A 27762-nucleotide genomic window follows, 5' to 3' on the forward strand; every position below is an offset into this window, starting at 1 on the left:
TGGGATGTATTACCTACCACCGAAGAATGCGAGCTGACATGAATCGCAGCAGCTGCAACGCTTACAACAAACTAACGAATTTTTCCTATGTTCCCTTTATATACGTGTCGCAGTTCGTTCGATGACAAAGAGGCAGTCCTAGCCAGGGATGCCACATTGAAATCTGAGTTTCGGCCAAAAAAATCTTTTTACCATCTGTGATGACTACAACAGGAAAAAATCTGTGATAAATTTCCAAAAAATCTGTGAAAAAATCCCAATATTTTCAAAAATCTGTAAAATTTTTATCAAAATGCCAAAAGTCTGTCATCTGTGAAAAAGAATCTGTGATCAAAAATTGTGAAAAAAACTGATACATTACAGAAAAATCTGTGAATATGGTAACCCTGGTTCTAGCAACGCTCGGTACTTTGTTGAATTGTACTGACCAATCAGGGATTAGATAATTACTGTTTTCATAAAATCTATTATTTTCGCTATTTTTAGTAACTGTACAGTGTATATCCTATGGAATTGGATACAAAATTGTTGTACATATTTCCAAACAGATAGCGTAATAATTTTATTTTTTCATTTAGTACAACGGCAGATTCACGTTTAAAAAATCGTGTAAAATTCCGGCAGAAAATTTTGTAACGGGACTCCAATATTGAAACGTTAGAAGTATTATACTTCAAAAGAGATTCTGCGAAATAGAGAAATCATAATTACTTAATGATTGTTTGAGCTACTCCAAAACTTCTGTTGCTACTAGTATGCTGCAACCCCTTTAATTACCTATTATGAATCTTGTATCTAGTCTATCCGTTGGTTTTCATTTGCATTTGAATTGAGTTGTTTGTTTGTTTATTTATTTAGAGCTTTAGCCTTAAATGTCATTCGCCCGTAACATGACAATTATTACAAAAGGTTATAGTTATATATCTTTGTTATACGAGAAATTTCTGGTATATACGGCAGTCAGTTGGTATCTGGTGGTTTGCGGCCGCGGAAAACCTCTCCAAAACCCGATCCGGGAGTTGCGGAGGACCCCCGGGTGGAGGGTTGAGTTTGGGGATCCTGGCCGGGATGGTCGTTCCGGTGCGGGGCTGGGGGTTGTCCGGCATCTTCAGCATTCAACTTGTGTAAAAATCTCTAACGTTTTCTAAGGTAGTTGGGATATGTCCACCAGGTGCGCTACTGTCGGCATGTTTTTAGTGGCTGAGTTCGACTGAATTGACAGCGGTTATACCTCTACCCAGGCAAACCATTCCGGAACCGGTTCGGATTTCTGAGTGGACTCAGTATGTATTCCAGCTCAAATGCAGGATTTCGAACCGGGTCCGGAATGGCTTTAACGTATCGTTGGGATAAGTTGGTGTGGCGGCGCTAGTGTATTAAGGTATATTCATTCAATTGTTTAAACAAATTTTATTAACATATTTGTTCGATCATGGATGTCTGTTCTCTGTGGTGGTGGGTGTCGGTTTAAATGCTGTCGATGATGTATTCTTTATTAAGTTTAGGACAGAGAGAGTTGATAGTACGTTGGATATTTCATGCGCGAAATTGTAATATGTCCGGTCTGCAGTCTAGAGAGGACTTTCCTTCTCGACCTGTCGGACCTGTTCAGGCTAGCTATGCAGAAATGCCTTGACGAGTGCCGTTTCCCCGATAGATGGAAAAGGCAGAAATTGGTGCTGTTGCCGAAGCCCGGGAAGCCGCCAGGCGACCCATCGGCGTACAGACCAATCTGTCTGATCGACACGACTGGCAAACTGCTTGAGAGGATCATCCTCAACAGGCTAACCCCGTACGCGGAAGGTACGGACGGTCTGTCAAGCAACCAGTTTGGCTTTCGGAAGGGTAAGTCCACAGTGGACGCTCTCAACTCAGTGATAAATACTGCCGAGATAGCGATCCAACGGAAAAGGCGAGGTATTCGATACTGTGCGTTAGTGACACTTGACGTGAAGAACGCATTCAACAGCGCAAACTGGGATGCCATCGGGCTCTCGTTACACCGGCTTAGCCTACCGGTGGGACTGTACCGGATTTTGGAAAGTTACTTCCAGAACCGCGTACTGCTATACGAGACCGATGCCGGTCAGAAAAGGGTTCCAAATACCGCCGGAGTCCCGCAGGGCTCGGTCCTAGGCCCAGTGCTATGGAACCTCATGTATGACGGGGTTCTGAGACTGAAGTTCCCTCCTGGGGTCAAGATCGTCGGCTTTGCCGACGACGTAACCTTGGAGGTCTACGGGGAGTCAATTCCTGAGGTAGAACTAACCGCAGAACACGCGATTAGCACGGTGGAAGAATTGATGAGCGCGAGAGGCCTGGAGCTCGCTCATCATAAGACGGAGGTAGTTATCGTCAACAACCGCAAGTCGGCACAACATGCAGTTATCCATGTGGGAGAAGTCGCGATCACTTCACTGCGAAGTCTGAAGTCTCTCGGAGTCATTACAGACGACAAGCTGACCTTCGGCAGCCATGTCGACTATACATGCAAGAGAGCGTCGACTGCTGTTGCGGCTCTATCGAGAATGATGTCCAACAGCTCAAAGGAGTGCGCCAGTAGACGTAGGTTACTGGCAGGCGTTGCCGTATCTATCCTCAGGTACGGCGGCCCGTCATGGTCAAGAGCACTGAGGGTAACCAGTTACCTACAGAAACTGGAGAGCACCTACCGCGTGATGTGCCTCAGTGATATCTGCCTACCGCACGGTATCACACGATGCATCCTGCGTGATAGCGAGCATGATGCCAGTCGGGCTGGTCATTCGGGAAGATGAGGAGTGCTTCGAGCTACGTGGAAATAGGGGAGCCCGCGAGCGCACCAGGGTGACCTCGGTCACCAGATGGCAGCGTGAGTGGGACAACTCCTCGAAAGGTAGGTGGACCCACCGGCTGATACCTAGCATATCGAGCTGGGTGGGAAGACCCCATGGGGAAGTTCACTTCCACCTGACACAATTCCTGTCAGGCCATGGCTGTTTCCGACAGTACCTCCACAGGTTCGGGCACGCGGAGGTCCCAGTCTGCCCGGACTGCCCAGGTGTAGACGAAACTGCCGAACACATACTGTTCGTATGTCATCGGTTCGACGTCGAAAGAAGAGCAATGCTTGACGTCTGTGGCTGGGACACAACCCCTGATACCCTTATTCAGCGGATGTGTCAATCGGTGGAGAAGTAGAACGCAGTGCCGGCTGCTACCATCCAGATTGCCAGTAGGCTACAGGTAATCTGTCGAACCGAGCAACAGACGACGGGCACGGCTAACTAGTGATTGGTTAGCTGGAGCAAAAATGGCCAAGCGCAAAAAAGGGAGTGAATGGTCTGTTCATGCCGAGACAGGTTTAGCGCAGCGACTGGCAACCGCGTAAGGGGTAAACCCAGCCACCCCGAAGCAAGACAGAAGAGTGAGTGTATAGGCGTATAAGTGGACTGCCTCATGCCAAGACGGGAGGGTCGTAGCGTAGTATGTTGGGACTTAGCTATCGATGCCTCATGGCGTGGCAGAGGAGTGAAAGGGTGAGCGTCCAAGTCAGTCTCACACGGCATGTTAAGGGTGAGCACAAAAGTCAGCCTCACATGGTGTTCGGAACAAACGTAGTAGCGATGTCCCTCGTACGGCAATCATGAGCCAAAAGATTTGACAGTGGGCAAATAATGATTGGCAATGGTACAACATGAATAAAAGACATTGACAGAAATGACATTCAGACAGAAGAATTTGTACACGTAGATCATAAATTGATAGTGCTAAAACGTTGAATTTATATTAGCTATTGGTGAATTAAAAACATGCATCTATATAATCTTATACTAACTAAATTTATAATTATAGATCTACGTACTTCTAAATTAAAACTAATCTGTTGGTAGGAGAAAAAAAACTAAAATAGGAGACAAATTGTAAGTATGAAGTGAGATATGAAATAACGCTTACAAAAAACATCAATTACAGCTTTGAGCTAACTCGTCCAAAAATAAGAGTTTGCTGCCTAGAATCTCCGAAATATCCTGCCCAACACATGGTATGGTAGAGGCTAGCACAAAAGTCAGCCTAGTAAGGAATGAAAAAGGTGAGCACACAAGTCAGCCTCGCATGGTATGTCAGAAGTGGGGCCTAAGAAAAATGTCCCACATGGGATGCCAGGGGGAGTGACAGAGGTACAATAGAGTGGCACGATCGAGAGTGAATCAGGTGATAGGGTGAGCAGTCAAGTCAGCCTCACATGGTGTAGGTGGGGCGAGCACAAAAGTAAGCCTAGCAAGGAATGAGTAAGGTGAGCACACAAGTCAGCCTCGCAAGGAACGAAAAAGGTTAGCACAAAAGTCAGCCTCATGCGGGAGTGTTTGAGAGTGAATCAAAGTGCGATTGAGAGAGCACCCAAGTAAACCTCATACAGGACGTATGAAGGCGTGAGTGAGAGTGAATGAGTACATTTAGTACAGCCATCCCCCCAGAAGCAATACCGAGAGGTAGTTCCTGGGAGGAATGATGGCGGAGCCCAATGGAGTTTAGTCGGTATTAATGGCAGCGTCACCATTCGAGCCCGACACGCCCCCAGTGCACCCCGTGTGGTAGATTGGACCTTACCAATAGCACGTGTAGGGGAGAGAGGGTAACAATGAAACATATTTTTTCTACAATTTAATTTTGATGATAATACATGTTATTACAAAGTGATACATAGTGCCACTATGTTGTTAACTAATACATATATTTTTTCCAGCTGGTAAAATTCACGGGAAATAACATTTTTTGGATAATAAACAGTTGGTGGTAAAATGTATCAGTGTGCCCCATGGGTAGGAACTATGAAACACGATGTCGTCTATAGTGAAATATACTACTTATAAATTTTATTCTTTTGTTTTGACGAAGAATGATCCTAACGCTTTGAATTAAAGTTATATTGAGGCGAAAATCGTTTGTTTACGAAAGAATCCACTATATCATCGCGTAACATCGAACCACCATATATGCATATTAGCTGCAATCCTGAAATAAGATACAATTTCTACAAAATTTGGCCAAATTTACTAATTTTGCACTATATGAGTAGTATTTACTGTGGAAAATCGGAACCCATTGACATTTTGAGAAAGACCACAAAAACATACAAAAATCACTGTTCCCCATACGCCATCGTTTCACAGTTACCTAATGGGTCTATTCATGAAAATTGTGAAATCACACAGAACCATGAGTAGTTACCAAAAAACTTTGTTCGCGGCAAATGTTGAGCATAAAATTTGCTATAAATAGCAATAGACTAAACATTTATTCAATGAATGGTAATTCATAAAGATGGAATAATGTTTATCATTGCATATTTACTCTGGCTATCACAAAACAAACAAATATCCATTAAAAGAGATAGAGTTATCAGATCTCTTCCAAAATATAGCAACACGTGTAAAGAATTAGAAATCGTGAAATATGAGAGAATTAGACGATTCCGATCATGCATTGTGATTTTATTGCGAATGTTTCATAGTTCCTGCTGATCCACTGTTACCCTCTCTCCCCTACTGGGCTAGGACGTAAAGGTCTTCTCCATTGTAAAAAAAAGACCTGTCGGTCTTCCCATTTGACGGGAAGTGAATTTGTGGTTGAGGGTCTCTGCGAAATGCCGGATGATATCCGCGGCTGGCACTTCCTTAGTGAGGGTTTTTCTGGTCTTCCGACCACGCGTTGCCAGGGAGTCTGCTTCAGTGTTCCCTGTATGCCAGTGTCCGGGAATCCAACGAAGTGTGGTGAGAGAATCGGCTTTGATCTCTATTGCTTGGATGAAGGGGTATCGGGACACTTCCCTCACGAGCGCACGAAGTACCGAGAGGAAACCCGTGAATATTGTGGTTGAAGTATTTTCTGGTTTTTCAGACAGGGCCAGAACGATGGCTGCGGTTTCGGCGGAAAACACCGAGCACTCTGACGGAAGATGGTGAGATGAGCCTGTTTCGCCGTTGCTGACTTTGACTCCTACTTGACCGCCCAGCCTCTATCCGTCTGTATGAATGCGGTTGTGATTCGAGAAGCGTCTCTGCACCAACGCCGTTGGTTGCACCGTGCAATTTCGGGGGCTCCTCCGGCCCGGAGGATCTAGGAGAGGAATATGTCAATGTGGGGAGGTTGGGCGTTCCAAGAACGGGATCATATCCGGTGTAGCCGGGCGAGTGGGCATAGGGCGGATCCTGTGCAATCCGCGTACACTTCTTGAACTGTTGTCATCGTTGCAGATTCGTCACCTCCGTATATTTATTCGAGGACGTTCAGCGCACGCCGGAGGATCACTAGGGATATTTTCCAACAGAATGGTGGGGCGTCGGCCTCTACGCATTCGGTCTTCATCCTCCGAAAGTGTGTGTGTGTGGGGGGGATTGACACGAATCCGGGAGGGGCGCCCTCCCAGATTCACTTGTAGTACTGGAGGAGGGCTCTTTTTCCAGGTGATGACAGGTTCCTGAGCAAGGGACATCCAATGTTGTCAATCCCGGTAGTGTCGATGAGTTTTGATTCGATGAAGGGCTGGTTCCCCTCTGGCGACGAATCGGGATGTTTTGGGGCAAGCCTCCAGTAAACTTTTTGGTCTGGAGCTCGGGGAGGAGCAAAGTGGTCGCAGAGAGCAAGGAGAAATATCATTCCAGTTCAAGTTCATGCCCCAACAATAACGTCTACAAAACCGTTTTCGTACTTATAACTATTCACGTATTATTTCTGATTTTTTTTAATTGTCCACCACACTCCCCCACACCAAAGAACTTATTCAAGAGCCCCCTGGTAGTGGACGCAACTTGTCTCAGCCCATGAACAATGGCAACAAAACAAACAACATAAATTAAATTAAAGGTAAGTTAAAATACTGCTGACGGATGTTTATATTAAATTACAAAACAATAACATTAATTAAATATTTCGTTAGGCCTATGTTTAAAATACTGTTTCAATCTAGCCTTGAAGGTGGTACGATAGTCGATTCTCTGCATGTCAAGTGGAAGTGCATTAAATTTGGTAGGACCAATAAAAAGAATACGCTTTTGGCCAAGGTTTGTGACTGCTCGAATGTGTTGCAAGTTACCATTTCGGCGTGTTGACCGAGAATGTGTTAAATTAGTAAAATGTATATTATGCTGCGCGATGGGGTTATGTAGATTTTCGTGTATGAATAATTGTGTTTGTACTTCACATAAGTGGACTATGGGTAAAATATTGTGGGCACTTTTAGAGTATAACAACAAAGTCCCAGGGCCGGCAGAAAGCGTGGATAGTATGGGTAGTACTACCCACTCGAAAATAACCGAGTGGGTAATTACCCACTCGAAATTTTTAACCATTTCAAAAAATTTAGATCTGCAACGCCTGTATCTCGCACTATACACATTTGAAAACATCAATGTACCACAATTCCATTTGCATAAACGAACGTGTTTTAATGTGAATGTAATGTAAGCGTGTGCATTGTGAAAAGGGAAAAAAAATTTACTAATGGACCCCTCACCCTATGCTTTCTACCCACTCGGGCGTAAATTTTATATGGTGTGTCCAGGATAACGTAGGATCTAAGTGTATACCCAAATATTTTAAACAGTCCACATTTTCTATCTTGAGTGCGAAATTTAAAAAAAAAAGTTTTCCTCGCTGGAACTAACATTCGGAGGTTCGGGAACGCGTTTCTACCATCCAGATAATGAGCGGAACCTCAAAATTATACTTAGTCTTCGAAACCTGTTCTGGTATCCCAATTTATACATATTACTTCCCAGAATTCGTCATCTATATCACGAAGTCTACAAAAATCTGCAAAAAATTCAAATATCTGCAAAATATCTGCAGTCTGAAAAAAGCTGCAGTATAATTTAAAAATCTGCAGATTTGCAGACATATCTGCAAACCTGGTATCCCTGGACAGCGATAAAAATACAGTGTAAACAATACACTCTAAACTACTTCTACCTAAGTTTACAAGGGAAAATACCCAATGGATTATATTCTACTGGAGTCTATGTATTATAGAGTCCCGTACAGAGGAATACGCAACACTGTATAAAATGATACCTTCTTCTTTGTTGCTGGCTAAGAGAAGAGAAGACAATCGCGTAGCCAATTTGATCCAGTCCTAACCTCAATATTGAACCAGCTTCTGATTGGTCGTTTTGCCAATCATGAGCGTTTATTGTATTTACCAACGGGAAGGAAAACAGTGCTGCTGAATCTATTCTGGCTACTTTTCATACACATCAACATTTCATGCAAGTTGAATAAAAGTCTTGAATGACGATATAGTTACGTCTACTCTTAAGAGAGACACGAATAAAAATTAAATTAATTTTTTAAAGGCAGCTTATGTTTTGTAAATCGTTGGTCGAGGTGCGATTTTCGAGTTATTTTCAGCAATTGCGAAAAGCATACAAAAGGAATCTGGCAACGATAAACGCTTGTTGTCTTTAGATTTACTGCCGAGCCTAATCGGGAAAATTAAGAAGAGCAAGAAGCCTGTTGTCGTCTCTTCTCTTAGGTTGCTGGCACTTACATTTTTAGTTGAAACTTTGAGTGACTTCTACTGAGATACCCAATAAATCCATACGGAGTAAATTGAAAACTTACTGTCTGTGGCTTAGTATACTTCATTTATAATACTATTCCATGTAATCTATTGTTCAGTGTAACAAACAAGTATAATAAAATGAATAAAGCGTCTTATTTGATCGATTAAACTATTTTGCCATATTTTTATCAAAACTAATACTTTTCTTGCATAATCTCCGAAAGAACAATGTTTGTTTACTTTGTACGATAGGTAGCCATCTGACATGTTCGATTGGTAGATTTGGCTGCACTCTGGGCGCATCATTAAAAATAAACAATGTCTTTGTTTTCTACAGCGTTTTATCCGTGATGCGATTTGGTGTAGGACACCCTTCAGTAATTTTTCCGATTTAAAATAAATTAATTCTTAAAAAAAATTGGTGGAGTAAACTTGAATAATTATTTCAATTTTACTTGTTGATTAAACCATACCCTATAATTTGAATCCACTACTCTAATGGGCCCTATTTCTCTACGTGTACTTTATAACAATATGTATTGGGAAAATGTGCTTTTGCATATAAAATATTTAAAATAATCCATAAAGAATTGTAAAACGATCCATAAAAAAGTTGTCCATGTTCCATAAAACAAAACTGAAAATCCATAAAACAATATGAATGATCAATAAAAAGGGGTGATTTGATCCATAGATTATGTAAAATTGAACCATAAAATGGTCGCAAAAGAGCACTAAAATAGTAATAAAAGAGCACTTAAAATCAACCAATGCCCCATAAAAATATTGGAAATGTTCCATAAAATGATACATTTTGCGCCATAAATTAACTGACATTGATCCATAGAATATTAACAATGTACAATAAAACACGTCGATATGTTCCATAATATCGACAAAAATGTTCCACGGTATTACAAAATGGAGCAATAAAATGTCAGAAAAAGTTCCATAAATTTGATGAAAATGTTTGCTAAATAATTTTTCTTGGTCCATAGAAGATGTAAAAATGAAGTTTCATAATGATTCATATATCGAACGTTAAATTATGGTTCATGGACATTTACAAAACGATCCATAAGAAAAGAAAATGTAAAACGATTCATTAATATGTGCTTATGCACTAGAAAAAATAAATTTAATGAATTCATGCGAAATTTTATGGTAAACTGAAAAAATAAGTTGTGCTTAATAATTCTCATAACAGTGACAGTGTTTTAACAAGTGAGCTTATACTGGGAGCTAGTATGATGCGGCTTGGCCGCATATCCGAGGCCAAGGATCCGAAGCGGCGCAAAGCCGCTGAGGATCCGTTGGACGAGGCATTGATTAACCCGTAGCTGGAATTGCAAGCAAACCTGTGGTCCTCTCGTTTGCCCGGTTTACTTAAACATAGGGGCTATAGCTAGTTAAAAGCCGACTGAGCGGCAGCGAAGTCGGACAGTGCACTAGAAAACGATGTGGCGTAGCCACATTAGTCAGTGTTCGTGTATAAAGTGTCCGTTTTCGCTTCAGATAGTATTTGCGACTCATGCTAGCCTGTATCAGTGGTCTAATAACTCTCAGCGCTCTAATATCATAAATACCCTGACGTTTAAAGAGTTTCCATAATGATTTCAGGTTAGCTAAGGTCAGTTACCTGACTAGTGGGATACGGAAGCTTAAGTTTAACTATAATGTATGCATTGTTTGTTGTAGTTATATGCAGTGCATGTATGCATGGTTTGTTGTAGTTTGACATTACAACCAAATGTAATAAACTTTATTATTAGTTTGAATAGCAAAAATTTTGCATGAATTCATTAAATTTAATTTATCTGGTGCATAAGCACATATTAATGGATCGTTTTACATTTTCTTTTCCTATGGATCGTTTTGTAAATATCCATGAGCCATAATTTAACGTTCGATATATGAATCATTTCTAATGTTCATTTTTACATTACATTGGCTCATCTTCTATGGACCAAGAAAAATTATTTAGCAAACATTTTCATCAAATTTATGGAACTTTTTCTGACATTTTATTGCTCCATTTTGTAATACCGTGGAACATTTTTGTCGATATTATGGAACATATCGACGTGTTTTATTGTACATTGTTAATATTCTATGGATCAATGTCAGTTAATTTATGGCGCAAAATGTATCATTTTATGGAACATTTCCAATATTTTTATGGGGCATTGGTTCAATTTAATTGCTCTTTTATTACTATTTTAGTGCTCTTTTGCGACCATTTTATGGTTCAATTTTACATAATCTATGGATCAAATCACCCCTTTTTATGGATCATTCACATTGTTTTATGGATTTTCAGTTTTGTTTTATGGAACATGGACAACTTTTTTATGGATCGTTTTTCAATTTTTTATGGATCATTTTTGTTGTTTTAGCGGCGCAAACTTAGGGCTGCCATATGTATTTTGTTGCTATATTTTTGAGAATTGAATCATTCAATCTAACAATATTGTACTCACCGCAAAACATCTTGTTAGAGGAGATGACTATAACCTTTATTTTAACTAAAGATACATCAAGAAATTTGTAGTATTCACAAAATTAGTTCAAATTTTAAGGTTTTACATTTCTTACAAAAGAAATGTATAGGATTCGCTCAAACTTTGAAAACTTTTTCCGAGGCACGGAGGGCCGAGTTTCATATACCAATCGACTCAGCTCGACAAATTGAGACAATGTCTGTATGTGTGTGTGTATGTGTGTATGTGTGTATGTGTGTATGTATGTATGTACAAAATGTCATGTAATTATCTCAGCAATGGCTGAACCGATTTTAATGAAACTAGTTTCAAATGAAAGGCCTAACGCTCCCATTTGACACTATTATTTTTGATTTTCGATATATTGTTAACTTTCTGAGATATGAGTAATTTTGTCAAAACAGGGCTGGATTGGAGCGAATAACATTCGAACAAGGCAACTATATCACGTGAAATAAACAGAAACAAAAAGCTTATGAAAATACCTTTCTAACAAGCTATAGTTGTCAAAAATCCGTTCACGAGCGGCGGAGATATTAAACATTTTGTATTTTCATTCTTCGCTTACCAATTTCCACTAACTAAAAATGAGACCGCTCCATACAGAGCATTGCTTTACTGGTTTTTTAGGGTCAAAACTAAACCGATTTTGAATATACGGGTATGCAATCACATCTGCGTGATTCAAGGATTTTGATTCCGAAAACATTTTGTGAATTTAATAATAATCAATTACCTATTTCTCAAAAATTATTAAGCAAGTTAATTTCAAAGACAAAATAATGTGTAAATTCACTTCAAAGTGCAAATTTGTCCAGAGTTTTTTTTATTTCGATTATAGAGGTTTTAAGCTTAAGATCATTCGCCTCTTCGGGTTAGAGAAATCTCTTATGAAAAATTTCTAACTCTATGTGCGGGGTCGGGACTCGAACCCAGGTGCGCTGCGTACAAGGCAAACAATTTACCAACTACGCTACATCCACCCTCATTGTCCAGAGTTGATGTATTTAACCGTTGGATTGAGCAATGCGTTCACTCGTGAGATAATCGTTGGATGGTATATAAATACATCAAGTAATCCTCCTAGTAGTGAGAAAATAGATTTCTAATATAATTCATATTCATATTATACTCGTAGGTAGCATCATCAAGAGCAACTGTATTTTTGAGTAACAAAATTGTAGTGACAATTTATCAGTTGCATTATTGAAAATAAAGATTTAAGGAATCAAAAGTTCGCACTATAAACAAAAATAATGTCAAAGCTCTAACCATCATTTACCATTTCTCACAACTGACACTGAGTTGTACTGAAAACCCCGATATACATTTTTCATGATCAATGTGCCTAAAAGCATATTTATTTGCGAAAAAATACGACATGTAATTTCAAGAATGTTCGTGTCTCGAAGCAGTCCAGGGGCACTTTCAATACTAACTGGCTTTTCGATGAATTTAAATACTTATTCTGGTAGTTTGAACCATTTCTTTGCAATGGTATTGCTTTGTATAGGGCTCATTAACCCATCTCTCCAGAACGAGAGTTCCGAACGAAACAATTCGCAAGTAATAAGGATGGGTGGAAAAAGACTGCATTGTAATCGACTGCATGTACGAGTTTTATGCCATCGACAATAATATAATTGCCAACATAGCCTGGACACGACACTCTTTTCTACATATTTCAATGCGAATGAATACTATTTATAGGTGGCCTTTTCTCAGTTTACTATTTCTAATTACGCGTTCAAATACTGGACCTGAAAATTCCATTCTATACAAAATCATTTTTCAGATGTCTGTAACCAAAAAGATATCTTTTAATTCCAAAACAAATTCCTGATTTCTAGATTTTCTGATGACTAATTAAGGACCATCAATAAAGTAGAAACACCAGATAATCCTAAAAATTCCGTCAAGAAAAGAAGAACGAAAACGTGCTCTTTGCAATGGGATTTTCACAAACATTTCAGAATATTCTGAAACAATGGTTTTGGAATTCGTGAAATTCGTTTTATTCATTTATTTCATTGCAACAACTTTCTTAAAATATTATTATATATTCTCATTTTTTCCAGCTCATTCCTTTAATGTATTATATTCGTTTGGTTTATTTTTTGCATTTTAAATATGTGACTATTTTTTTCATTTAGCATTGTTTTTATTTATTTTGTTTATGTGACCTAATTTTATCTATTGTATTCATTTAATTCTTTGTATGCATTCCGATCAGTTTATTATCTTATGTATCTTATTCGAATTATTCATTTAATTTATTTTATTCACTTTTTTCTAATATTTTTTTCTGATATTTTTCCGGTTCACACTTTTATTCATTTTAATAATCTGACTAATTTTGTTCAGTCATTCACTTTATTCATTTCATCTTGAACATTAATTAGATACAATATAATTTGGTCGGTGTTAAGTCAAACCGAACTAAGTAGCAAAACATCAAAAATTGAGTTAATGATATCACTGAATAAAGAATTTCTTCATCTACATTCCACTTTTACCGGATTTGAAATATGTAACAATAAACAAGAATTATGGCAAAAATTATTTTCCAATTATAATGTAAAGGATGCTGCGATTAAAACTTTAAACGCGTTTTTCTCGAAATCAATACACTCTCACTTAGTCCGGTCTGACCTAACACCGACCATTTTTTCTATTAATTCTATTACTCTTTAATATCGCTGATTTTTTTCATTTTAATAATTTAACTGCTTAAAAACAAACAAAATGAAAAAATGATAAAAAGACAGAAAACATTTTTATTGTGATAAATGATAATTCTTTATTTTTTATTTTTATTTAATCCATTCATTTTATTGATTTTATTAACTCTCTGTTATTCCTGTTATTTATGAAAAACATTTACAAATAGCTTTACTGCCCATGCTCGCAAATCAGTCCCATAAAGATAGAAAATGGGACAAATATGCGTTCATGGACAGTATAACTTTGGGCTTGGATAAGACTTCTTCACAAAAAAGTAAAACTAATAATTGTGACAATCACCGTTTATTTGAGCGCTAATAGTTACAAGAAAGATCCGTAGAACTCAAGTTATTGCAATTGCTTTGATTGGATTTCACTAGAGCAGTGCTGCCAGAGACATTTTCAGTTATCGGTGAAAAATTATATTTTGATATATCTTCGTTTTCTTCAAATATTTGAAAACTGATAAATCTTATTAATTTGGGCTGCTTTCGGCTACCTTTTCTGCCCAAACGAACTATTGAAAACTTTGCAGGAGATGTGTATTAAGGATTAGTATGTAAAAATTCAGCAGCTTCTAACACTGCTAGAGAAACATATATCTTGATCAAAACAGGTTTTTCGTGTTTCTTTACTCTAACACTTTTAAGAAAAACGGTTTTGGAACCCTATATATGCGACAAAATAATTAGGTATGAAAGAGTTAATTTAATCCATATTATTCATATTAGGGTAAGGTGGGGCAAATCCGACCGTTGGGTAAACCCGACCCCCCTCTGTTATCGAAAATCAAAAGCACTGCGCGAACTAATATCAATGTTGTCGTGTAGAGCATAGAAAATAATTATAATGGGGGTATGACAGCATTTTATTAGTCTACATTGAACTGCTCAAACAACAATAAGTGTGTTTTTACAACTTTTGAATTGATTTTTGTGTATCATTGACTACAGGATATTTCTTATTGTTGAAGTGAAAGCATAAAAAGTGTAAATGGATTTAAATTCTTTGATTAAAGGCCTACAAAGTGAATTTAGTCCAACTTTTTCATCATTTTTTTAATTGCATCGTAATGAAAAATGAAGCGGTGGGGCAAATCCGACGGCTTTTTTGCTAAGAAAATGATTATTTATAAAATTGGAATATATTTTTATTGTTATTTTTTATTATTTTTTCACAATGGTTCATAAATACAAACGAAAGATACAAAAACGTGATATAGTATTCGTCTAGTAATTGCTCCGAGAAAAATGGGAATATCTTTACGTACTACTGCTCGTGATTTTGACATTCCAAGATCGACATTGAATTCCATTTTCTTCATGCTACAATTCAATAACATAACATTCATTGATATATTTTCAATGATAAATCCATATAATTTGGGTAGTATCTATACTAAATCAACCAAAAACATAGGCGGTCGGGTTTACCCCACCATTTTTGAAAACAGCAAAAAATGAACGTTTTCTTAAAACACTTGTATCTCAAAGTCTTCCTAAAATTGGAATAAAATACTATACATTGAAAATTGTCCAGAAGTCTAAACTTTAATTTGGTATATAAAACGACTTGATCCCGTGTAAAATGAGCATTTTACAGCCAAAACCATTTACTAGGTCAGATTTGCCCCACCTTACCCTATTTATTTTATTATTCCAATTTTTTATGGTTTTATTCATATTATTTATTTCAATCATTTTATTAAATGGTTAGTTTTTCCCAGTTCACATATTTTATTCAGTTTCTTAATTTTATCAATTCGGTTCAGCCAGTCCTTTATGTTATTGTATGATAGCTTGTTATCCTGAAACAATTTAATTTACTCTCTTAATTTCATTACGTTTTAATATCGTCTAATTTTAATTTGAGCTAATTTGATTTATTTATTTTATTAATTTGATTTATGTTAATCATTCTATTCATTTTATAAATAACTTTTTATTTTAAATTTTGTTTTGTTTTATTATTTTTCTTTAATTTATTCAGTTTATTCGAAGCGTTATTCGTGCACATCTCACATCTAGTTGCTCGTAAATTTAGCGTGTGATCGGCAAGCTAATGAATAATACAACAGTGATATGTGTAAGAAATGTCTCATCTCACTGATAGGTGGATTAAATCGGTTTTTTTTTTTCCAATTCGCTTCTACCACCCGTTTTTAATTGAGGCAAATTAATATATTACAATTAAGTAAGGTTTTTTGAATTAATATCTTAAATTTTTCTTCTATCTCCACCACAAATAAGGCCATTACAAATCTTTTTTAAAAATTATGTCCAAGTACAATTTTTTTTCTGAAGGGGGGGGGGGGGGCAAACAAAAAATAAATATTTATTTTAATAAACACAATTTTTTGAGCTATTCGTTTTACTAGAAAAATTCAAGCAAACATTACTGAATCAATCAAAAGTTCACATGGGAAAGGGATGTTAAAGTTTTCGTTTTAAATAATTTTCCGAACAGTGCAATTTCTAAATTCCCAATAAAAGCTTGAAAGTTCTCTAAGAACTTAATGTAAACATTTAAGAGTACATTAAGGTATTAACTTTTGGTTGCTTGAATAGTTTTCGTTCCGTTGTGGCGGCACATGGACCGACTGTACACACAAGGCATGAAAATCGGTCAAAGGTGAACCTGCTTGATAACAATGTACAGAAACAGGAGTGCAACATTTCACTTATGGACTTTTGGAAAACATTCTGGAATGAATCCAAAGGTCAAGTGTGCGTCAATGGAATTATTCATCTCAGATATGGTTTTCTCTGATATTTTTTTCTATTGCGTATTTCGTATACAGTAGCCTGGTGAACGTACATCCTGTGCATACTATACTTTTTCGAACTCTAGTGGAAACATCAGCTTTGGTTTATTGCTTGTGCTTGAAGACTTGTATATTTGTTTGTTTGGTACATGATAGTAATTCGACTCGGTTCCGGTTCGAAATCTTCGCATTTTTCTCCAAATTGTTGCGCAGTAGGTAGCCACATCAGAGAAATTCATTTGATAGTCGTACGGATTTATGAAATGTATAGCAATCATCAGTTCATTTTTTGCATTTTTCATATAAGGAAGACTGTGCAATCACTCTGAAACTCGACTTTTTAAGCTACACCCGGAGTGTCGAGTGTCAAATACCACTAGATTCAGTTCGTCGATATCTGAAAATGTCTGTATGTTTTATAGTATGGTTAAATAGCTTCAAAACTGCATTGGCCCTAGGTGGGACTCACTTTTGTGCCTAACCACTACTAACAGTCCTCACTTTTCTTCCTTTCTTTTGTTCCACGAGACTGCATCGAAGCGTTATATCGTGGGGAGGCTGATTCAGTCTTAAGACAAAATGATACATTAGAGCGGTTTAACTCCGAACACATATCCGGCTAATCGCAGTGATGAACTTCCGTTAGCCATTTGGCTCCCGTTTCTGTGAACCATTTAGTTCCTGTTTTCGCGAGCCATCTGAATTCCTCGTCGGAAGTTCTCCCGATACCGATGCCTGTTGCGCGAGTCATTTAGCTCCCAGTTTTGTTGCAATCTACTCGCATAGTCCATAAATCCTACTCAAAGGGCCAACCAGTACTTGGCGAGGACGGTTCGGCGATACCGGATGGAGCGTAGCTTCTGGTTCGCTGCTTCCGGTTCGTTGAAAACTCGACGACCCACCGCTGATGCTTCACTCGACCTACTCGATCTTGTCCCTGACGGTGAAACTAGTCTGCTCACATGATTCGGTCCAGCGATTTCCGCTGGTTCGTGGTGCCCAGTACACTGGCGCCTCAAGCAAAGCTGTGGTTGCTCTCACAGTCTTCCCCTTAACATAATCGTCGTGACTTTAAAGGTTCAAGTCGATGATATATTTTCCGACCGCGCTGTCTTTCGGCTGCTAGTCATCACCAACTCTGTTTTATGATGGGCAATCGTCTCCGTGTCGAGTGTCTCCTCTTCTAGCGATTGTCCGATTACTTGGAACACCACATCATCCGTGAAGCCGAAAATCGTTACATCTCTGGGAAGGTTCAGCTTCAATACTCCATCGTACACTGCGTTCCACAGCGTCGAGTTGAGGAACGTCAGTTGTAGTTGTGATTCCCCCTTGACTGTCTCGTAGATCAGTGTTCGGTACTGAAAGTAGCTCTGTAATATCCTGCAGAGTTACTCATGCTGTACAGCGAATGGGCGATTGCTTCCCAGCTAGTACTATTGAAGCATTCTTCACGCCTAAGGGAACCACCACGCAAAAGCGATATCCTTATCTCTGCTGTCTCCACAGCTCCCACAACCGTTTGGATGGATTTCACTGTAGACCTGCCTATAAGGAAGCCGAATTACATGAGATGCCGTTCTCACGGTCCGCGTACTTCGTTAGCTTGTTCAGGATTACTCCTTCTCTCTAATATTACCAAGGGATATATTGTCTACGCTGAAAGATTTCCATGTTGTCCCAGCATCGGAAGCAACATCAGCTTTTGTCGCTTCCAATTGTCGGATCATTTTGAACATATCCGGGCTCTCATGTATCGCTTCACTTTTATGGCTTTCGCCATCGCGATAAGCTGTTTGTTGGTAAATCGATCTTCATCTTTGTGATCATCTTCCTCACTGTACGGCGAAAATAGATTCATGTTGTGGGGAAAACCTTTCAATGGTGATCTCCATCTTTTCCGGGCATCTTTCAGGTGGTGCAGCTGAGCCTTTAATCTTTGTTATGCCAACTTTGTAGGTCACTCCTAAAGAAATTCGCGTTGGCTTTGTGGCAAGGCTTTCTTGTTCAGCTTGACTGCTTTGTTGAGAGCGATTCTTGCAGCTCGCTTCCCTCGAGCTTTCTGACTTCTTTTTCATTTTAAATATATTTGACACGGCTCAATGCGTTAGCACAACTGAGCCGTGGAGCGCACCTTGGGGGTCATTTGGTCCGTCGTCTGTCGCGTTTTCGTTTACGTCCATGTCATCATCGGTACTGCATTCATCTTGCTCATCGTCGGATGTTCTTATTTGTTGTTTGTGCTTACCCGATCAGAAACACATAACAGAAATATTTCAAAACTATAACTCGCATTGCTACTTGTTATAAATTTCTGTTATTTTAACTACTAACGAGACCTAATTTATAACACAATAGGTTACAACAATTGTGTTCTGTTATAATCCTGTTATTTCATTCTGATCGGGTTTGGGTCGCTATTGTCAAACCTTCTTCATCGGTATTAGATTCCTTATTGGTGGTTTGGAAACATTTGCTGTAATTGTTGTTACTTCGATGTTGGTAATGGCAGTTGTTTTGGTGGTACTGGGGCCGATCGTTGTTGAGCTGGTGTTTGTGAATGTCCGGTCTGTAGTCGTTGGATTACCAACTGGTTGTGGTTTATCATATGATGATTGTATACCGGCTTTGGTCGTACCAGGTGGAATTTCTTTAGCAGTCTCTGCGCAAGGTTTCCCGTGGTGTAGCGGATGATCACAATATTGACAGGTAGGAATCTGTCCTGGGTGCGTGACTAGTGTTCGTTGAGAATATTCAACACCATGAGGTGATTTGCATGTGAAAGTCAAGTAAGAGGGAATAGGCATTCTCACCACACGAACGCCGTTGCGGAGTCTTGGGAAGAAGTTCCTCCAACTATCTTCCTTAACACTATTAACCTCTCCGTATTTTGACAGGATTTGTTTGATAGCGAAGGAACTAGTACGTGGTGCCAGGTCATGTCAACATCTATATACGTTGGGATACTGTATAAAATGTCATTACATTCGATGACGTGTTTCATGTTGTTCTGGGAAGCGAATGATTCTGCTTGACTAATATTTTTTAACATATTCAGTACCGCATGACGTAAATGGTGGAATTGCACCGTATAAAGTACCGCAAGCTACGTTGAACTTCAAGTTCACCTTCAACATTTGCTCCCCTTCATGAATTGATGGTATTACCGGATATTTCGTGTAGTCAACAGCAACACAGTTTGCCCGCATCGTGATATACTTTTGCTTGGCATTGTCACTCATTGTTTGTTCACGTATCACACACTAGGCAGAAGGAATCAATTTTTGCCAAGCATCGCGCGGGTAAATTTGATTACTTGCCCTGCTATTGCAGCGGAGCGATTTCTAGCTTCTGAACTGAGCGAGATGAGAAACCGAAGTGATCTCCGACTTCTTCTCCAAGTTCGGAGGCAACTTATACGTATGTAGATCGATAATCGTCGTATTGCACCCGGCGACCGTTTCTCAGTTTCCCATCCCTTGGTATGGTCGCATTACACGCCTTTGTTAGTAATGCCGTGAACTCGTTCGCAGTTAGGTTGAAGAGCATACCCTCAAATTCAAGTTCTTCGACGGACACGTACCTGTGAAAAATCGCTGTTTTCCATCTTCACTCGTTTATATATCTCCTACATATTCATATTCATGTGTAGTTCATAGTCCTGTTATCAATGCTGTACCAAATCGCTTGGTGGTCGCTGTAGATATATCCTCGCACATTTTTCAGTCCATCTTTCCGGTTACTCCAAGGCTACAAAAATTGACATCGATAATGGATTCCCGGTTCTTCCTGCGGGATGTGCCGATGATACCATTATTTGTAAGATCTATATTTAGCTTTGCTAGAGCATTCTTGATCGCTGATGGCCAGACAAAGTTCTTTTGATTCCAGCGTCTATCTCGAAAATTTCGCATGTTTCTGGTTCTTGGAAAACGGCTTATTCGATTTTCACAAGCTTAGCCTTAAATGGAAGGTTTGGTAGCAGATTTTGATCTGATCAAGTTCATAAGAATCGCACATATGGCTTCGGAAATACGGTATGAATACTACGATCCCATATGAAATCTTTAAATGTCAAAAACCTTTCGGTAAAGCTCATGTATATTGAATATTGAACCACATATAAATCTCCAGGAGTCTGATTTGAATTCAGATTGTTTCCTTATCGACATTATTTTCGAATGCAACGATCGATTATGTCTCTATCGACTGTTGCGTTTAAAATGGAATCGATTCAGAAGTCGGTCTGTATTAGCCTTTCCATGAGATGTTTGTTTGATAATACACAGATGGGTTCTTCTTTCCGCGACCAGCAAACGTTTCATTTGATGTTGGACTGGATCGATGATCTCATTTAAACTTCACATTTACCCGAGAATGGTCAAAATAAAAATTATCATGGGATGGTAATTTCTAAAACTACCATAATTCAGTTACGAAAAGCAAAACTCTATGGAAGCTATTGTGGTTCTATAAAACTTGACAATTTTTTGAATTTTGGTTATTTAAAAAAAAATTATTTGCCCGCTAATTTTTTTCAGCGATTTTGATTTTGACATAATTTTTAAAAAATATTTGTAATGGCCTAATTGAGTGTAAATTATACGCCACTACGTATTTCTGAAGTTTTCCCTTCTTAATCGATAATGTGAAATGTCAGAAGACTCACCATCCCACCACCTGAGCACTGAGACGTGCTCAGATATGCAGGTACAAAAAAACTGCTCATCATGTCTAGGCTCCTAATTGTTTCGGCTCATAATGGTAAACTATACCTATCGTGTGAATGAACGAGAGCATGAATCATCACGTGTGCAAATTGACTGCCGCAGCTTCCATTGAGGCCCGACAGTGCTGCTTTACTACCGGGCTCTACACACACACACACGTACGGAGTATCTGCCTCCTGAGTGCGACTTGCCGTGAACTTCGCAAGCCGCTCGATAGAGTCAATGTCAAGATCACTTTGCGTTTACGTGCCTCCGATCCGCCCCCCGAACCTACTCCACTGCATCCAATAACAACAACAACAGCGGATCAGTAGGCATAGGCATATTTGGTAAAGGCTCTTCAAGCGTTCACCTGTTTGCTATCTAACAATTCAGCCAGGTGCCGCCGGAGAGCTTGCATGGCTGTATGTAGGATCACACAACCGCCGAAAGAGCACCGCTTGTGCCACGCGATTGTCTGAGGGATTTGATGCTGGACAGTTGGTTATTATATGTTCGTTATTAATTAAATTCTTCAACTTCGATGGAATCGCAGCGTTTTTTGGAAATGTTTTTCAGCCGATATGACGGAAAGATTTTAAACACCAAAGCGATTTCGGAAGATTGATGGGAATAATTGCAAGTGAACATGGATTCGCATATCTTTTTGTTCGGTCAGACACCGATGGAGTGAACATCACGATGATGCGGAAATGAAAACACTAAAATGCGAAAACAACAACATGATAAATGACTGCTGGTATGTATTCTGGCTTCTTCAGACATCGAATCGAAGGTTAAATTCAACTATCTTGTATCTTCGTTGTGATAAGAAACATCAACATAAATTTCAGTTAGCTGAAACCATACCCGAAACCAACCCGGTTACTAATATGTGGCTCCCAACCCATTTCCCTATGTATGTCTCGTTACGTGCCGTATGTGAGCTGGCACGATCCGTATATGTATCGAATTCATAACTCCATTATCTAGTTATATAAACTATGAGAGGAATGTTTGCTTCTTAATATCCTTTCGTCGTGCGTTTAGGAATAAGGCGCATTTGTGGCTTGATTGGGTGCATATTGTATTCCGGGAATCCTGCCCCAACAAATTGCCGCACCGTTCTGGCCGTCTGCCAAGGGATGGAAGGCAACTTCCCCAACTTCATTGCCAGTTTATGCAACGCACGCAACGTGAGAAGCAACCGTCAAAGATGCATTCCGACAATGGGATCTCCTCGTGGCATTGTTAGCGCACATAATAAGGGAATCATTATTGCTATAGCGCTTTGTGTTTCCCCCTGGTACTCACCGATCCAGCGAAACCGCTATCAGACTGTAGACAGACGCCGCCACCGAGACTCCCTGGATGTAAGGTACGGTTTTGCACATCAACCAGCCGAGCATCCACGCTGAAAAATAAAAAAAGGACAGAGATTGAAACAAGTGAAAGAATTGATTAGATTCTGTGGGAACGTGAAGAGTTGTCGATTTGCTTGTGATGCTGCGTTGGTGGAGAAAAATCTCGGAAAATTTTTCAGCTTTGCTAGTTAATTCAATTCTGCGAGGCACGTTCTACGACAGCTTAGCGGAAGACGAGTAAACATCACTTTATGTTGCATTGCACAGTGTGCATACCTACTAAGCGGGTTTTATTTGTGGGGAAAAAGCTTCTGGCTTCTTCCCATACAAGAGTCAATGCCGCACCGTTCGGTGTGTTTTGAGCTTGGCAATCGTTCTGCTTTCTAGAAGAGCAATGGTTGCGAATGTATTCTGACAATTCGAGAGGAGGAAATATTTGCTGTCGTTAATTCCGGTGGTTTCGAATTAAACTAATCCGTAGCAAGAGTAGACTCAAAACAATAGACTAGAATTGTCGCAGTCGTCGCTGTCCGAAACATTCAGTATATAACCGTAAAACTAATGGACGCTCTACGAAAACGAAAGAGATAGAGCGAACTGTACCAACAGCGACAATCATAATCCTGTATTCGGTGTCTACTCCAGCCAGTGACTGATCCTGGGGGTACGGAACCCACTCCCCCCAGAAAAATTTCAGCATGTTAAGGGGGTCCTCTACTCGCGAGGTCTAAAATTGAGCACTTTTTTGGGAATAAATTGTAAATCATCTACTCAATGGATCTTTTTTTTTATTATTGAAGATACATGTTTTGACTTTTCAATTTTACATTTGAAGACGAAAAGAAAAATCTCTCGCGACCTTGAAAATTCATTGATGACATTGGTGTTGAAACCGCATGAGTCCCGCTCAAGTAAAGTTTTGGCAAATTGGGTAATCTGTAATTAGAAAACTCATATTTTTTATAATCATTGTTACGTTGACTATGTTTAGACGAGAGGGATTTAATTCAATTTGTTTATTTGATAAAGCAGGTTTGCGTTAGCTTAAAGGTGCCAATCTTGGTTTGTTTTACATTTCAAACTATTTAAAACTAGGGGATTACATATTGATTTTTTTTAAATTAAACTAAGAAGAATTTATAGCTATACATATACACAAGGGGGTAATATAATTTTCGTAAGATTAGGGGGGTCATTTAGTTTTTATGGCAATATGGTTTGACATTTTTGGCAGGAAGATTATTGAAGCAAATAATTTTTAACTAAGGTGGACAATTTTTATAACTATCTTAAAACTAGGAATAACTAGAGAGCGTGATTCGATTTTGTAAAGATTCGGGGAGATTAATTAGTTTTTTGTGGTAGAAGAGTTGGGCATTTTCAATGAGATTATATAATAGTTAAAACTAGAACAAAGATGGCAGGGAAGAAAATTATTAACTTTCGGTTTCAGGCATCGGGAGATCAACGGCATAGGATGTAGACTCGGATGGCCTTCATCAAGAAGAATTATGTACAGGGAGGCAAAGCGTTCTTCTTCGAGTCGGCAGGGGTTCCTCCAGACGGCTCAGATGCAGATCGGAAAGAGTTCGAATTGCGCTTGTGATGTTCGTACTGTAGGTCCCGTGTTTGTTGGCTCATTCGACAGAGATTTTTTGTGTTGCATTGGAGTCCCATCAAACCTTCGTGGGTGTACGGTACAGGTGGAAGAGAGCGTTTCTGAGAATGATAGGAAATAAGAAGGGGCAGTTAAATTTTTATATTGATGGTTTTCACGAAGGTGTATCTCGAACCGGGACGTCTTCCTCGAGCCCGGAGGGTGTCCATAAGCCGAGACCTGGCGAAACTGTACTCGGTGCACGCCCAGACAATGTGCTCGATATCGTGATAGCCGTCGCCACAAGCGCAGATACCACTCTCCACCAGCCCAATACGCCGGAGATGTGCATCCAGCGTATAATGGTTCGCCATGAGTCGGGACATCACACGAATGAAATCACGACCCACATCCATCCACTTGAACCAAGGTTTCGTCGATACCTTAGGGACTATCGAATGTAGCCACCTTCCTAGCTCCCCATTGCTCCACGAGGTTTGCCAACTTTTGAGGGTTCTCTGATGAGTAATACTGAAAAATTCGTGGAAGCAAATTGGTCTTTCAAAAACGTCACCTTCTAGGGCACCCACCTTAGCTAAGGAGTCCGCCTTCTCATTTCCCGGAATGAAATATGATGCATGCACCCTAAGGCGATACGCAAACAACGATACTGAATTCTTTCGAGTTTGATGAAATGTATGTTCGCGGCGAAGCGAAAGCATCCGTATTCCATTACCGACAGTATCGTTGTTTGATACAACCTAATTAGGTCTCCTGGGTGGGCACCCCACCATGTTTCGGTTATTGTACGAAGAAAGTTGATCCTTTGTTGGCATTTCTGTTTCAGATGACGAATCACGCTTCCTAGAAAATACAACTAGCTCAGTTTTCTCCGTGGAGTATTCGATATCCAGCTTAATAGCCCAAGTAGACAAATTGTCCAAGGTATTTTGTAATGGTCCTTGTAGATCGACAGCTTTGGGTCCCGTAACAGACACCACGCCATCGTCTGCAAGTTGCCTTAACGTGCAGAAATTGTCAAGACATTCATCAATGTCGTTGACATAGAAATTGTATAAAAGGGGGCTTAGACATGAGCCCTGGAGAAGGCCCATGTAGCTAAATCGTGATGTCGATAAGTCACCATGCGAAAAATGCATGTGCTTTAGTAAAAAGTTGTTTTAAGTCGCTGAAAGACCATGGTTGTGCAGCTTCTCAGAAAGAATGTTGATAGAAACTGAATCAAAAGCCCTCTTAATATCTAAGAACACTGATGCCATCTTCTCTTTGCTAGCATAGGCCATTTGAATTTCGATTGAGAGCAACGCAAGATTAATCATTCGTCCCTTTGCCTTTGCGAAATCCAAATTGTGCATCTGACAGTAAGCCATTTGGTTCGGCCCAATTATCGAGGCGGAATATGATCATTTCCTCGAATAACATCCGGATACAGGACAGCATTGCGATCAGTCGATACGAATTGTGGTCGGAGGCTGGTTTTCCTGGTTTTTGGATGGCGATGACCTTCACTTGCCTCCAATCGTGTGGGACAATGTTAGCCTCAAGAAACTTATTAAATAAGTTCAACAAGCGTCTCTTGGCAGAGTCTGGCAGATTATTCAACAAGTTCAATATGACGCTGTCTGGCCCTGGAGCTTTATTGTTACACGACAAGAGAGCAAGTGAGAACTCCACCATCGAAAAAGGTGTTTCGTTCGCGTTATCGTGAGGGGAGGCGGCGCGGTAGATCTTCTGTGCCGGGGCGGAATCCGGAAAAACCTTGGCGAAATCGAATATCCAACGGTTTGAATATTCCACGCTCTCATTAGTACTGTTTCGGTTTCGCATACGTCGGGCTGTTTCCCAAAGAGTGCTCATCGATATTTCCCTCGTTAATCCGTCGACGAACCGGCGCCAATAACCACGTTTCTTGGCTTTCATCAAACTCTTCATTCGCTTGTCTAACGTCGCGTACTGTCGAAAACTAGCGGGTAACCCGTCGTTCCGGAAGGTTTTAAACGCGGCGGTCTTCTCTGCGTGCACGTCTGAGCATTCTTTATCCCACCAAGGATTGGGAGAACGTTTTTGTATGTTCGCGCCGGGTACTGCCTTAGTCCGAGCTTGATTCGCACTGTCGAGAATCAAGCCAGCCAAAAAGCTGTACTCTTCCTCCGAAGGAAGTTCTTGGGTAGATTCGCTGTTGTTGGATATCGCGGCCGCAGAGCTCTTCCAATCGATATCTCGTGTGAGGTCATACGAAATATTGATTGATTCCAATGGTCTTAGGCTGTTGGTGATCGAGACTACGATCGGCAGATAGTCGCTACCGTGGGGATCAGGGATTACCTTCCACGCGCAATCTAACTGTAGCGAGATCGAGCAAAGGGATAAATCTAATGCACTTGGGCGCGCTGGTGGAAGAGGGATCCGTGTCATTTCACCAGTGTTTAGAATTGTCATATTGAAGTTGTCGCAAATACTGTGAATTAAATAAGAACGGTTATCATCACAAAGGCAACCCCATTCCGCACCGTGAGAGTTAAAGTCTCCTAAAACAAGTCGCGGTTCAGGCAGGAATTCTATGATGTCATGTAGCCGGCGGTGTTGGGGGGAATATATATGGAAGCTATGCAAACATCTTTGCCTTTGATTGTTACATGACAAGCGACATTTTCAATGCCTGGTATTGAAGGTTAATTCTGTAAAAGTAATAGCACTTTTTGATCCCCAAAAGTACTCATCCATAAGGGGTGTCTCGATCCAGGCGAATAATTTTTAAATCGTGGAAGTTGAGATCTATATCTGAAGTTAACCAAGTTTCACATAATGCAAATGCATCGCAACTCCAACTATTTTGTTCAAATTTTGATGGAATCGATTTTCGGGATGATAGTTCTGCAATTCCACTGTAAAACAGTGATCAAATCCGTGACCTCGTTCGATGAGTTAGCCATCGAAGGATACAATCGCTGAAAGGAGGGGCCATTTAGCAGTCAACTGCTTCAAAAGTGTTCTTACTGTAGGGAGAAAAGCTAACATAAGACTTTTAATAGGATCAGTTACATTGAAAGTTTTTATTATCCAGTCCACTATGTCCGAGAGTTTGATAATTCCAGTGTTGTGTTTATTCTCGAACTGAAACAAAGGAACACTTGGGATTTTTGATGTTCCTGGATGTGCTGGGAACTCCTTCTCTGAGCTTAATCCTCCGAGACCAGGAGCTAACTGCTTCGGTTTAGTTGCTTCCAAAAGATGTTACTTTCGGAGCCCCGTCATGGGATACTTTCTGGCCTTTACAAGGAACTTTAGGAGAGGAAATGTTCCACCTCTTCCTATAACTTCTAGGCGCCCTAGTAGATGTTCCCTCTTGTGGGTCATCAGCCTCGCCCTCGTTAGGAGGCAAGTGAGCATAGACATTTGTTGAGGATGGTGGCGTAGCTTTCTTTAGCATTTCTACAACAGAACGTTCGGATCGCCCCACAAGGGAACGTTTTAGTTTATCCCCGCGGAGTTTGTACGCGGGATATGCCGAGATATCATGCAGATTCTCTGCACAGTAAG

The 27762-nt window shown here is 39.8% G+C and overlaps 1 protein-coding gene across 2 annotated transcripts in view; it reads right to left on the reverse strand.

The window, feature by feature from the left end:
* The window catches only part of LOC131683879 (neuropeptide SIFamide receptor-like), a 622586-nt gene that overhangs the window by 317006 nt on the left and 277818 nt on the right, over positions 1 to 27762 (reverse strand). For both annotated transcript variants that reach the window (XM_058966252.1, XM_058966250.1), the window contains exon 3: positions 22555 to 22654. In XM_058966252.1, coding sequence (XP_058822235.1) covers positions 22555 to 22654 — 100 coding nt within the window. The remainder of the gene's footprint in view (positions 1 to 22554; positions 22655 to 27762) is intronic.

Source organism: Topomyia yanbarensis, chromosome 2, assembly GCF_030247195.1.
Source record: "Topomyia yanbarensis strain Yona2022 chromosome 2, ASM3024719v1, whole genome shotgun sequence".
Lineage (NCBI taxonomy): Eukaryota > Metazoa > Arthropoda > Insecta > Diptera > Culicidae > Topomyia > Topomyia yanbarensis.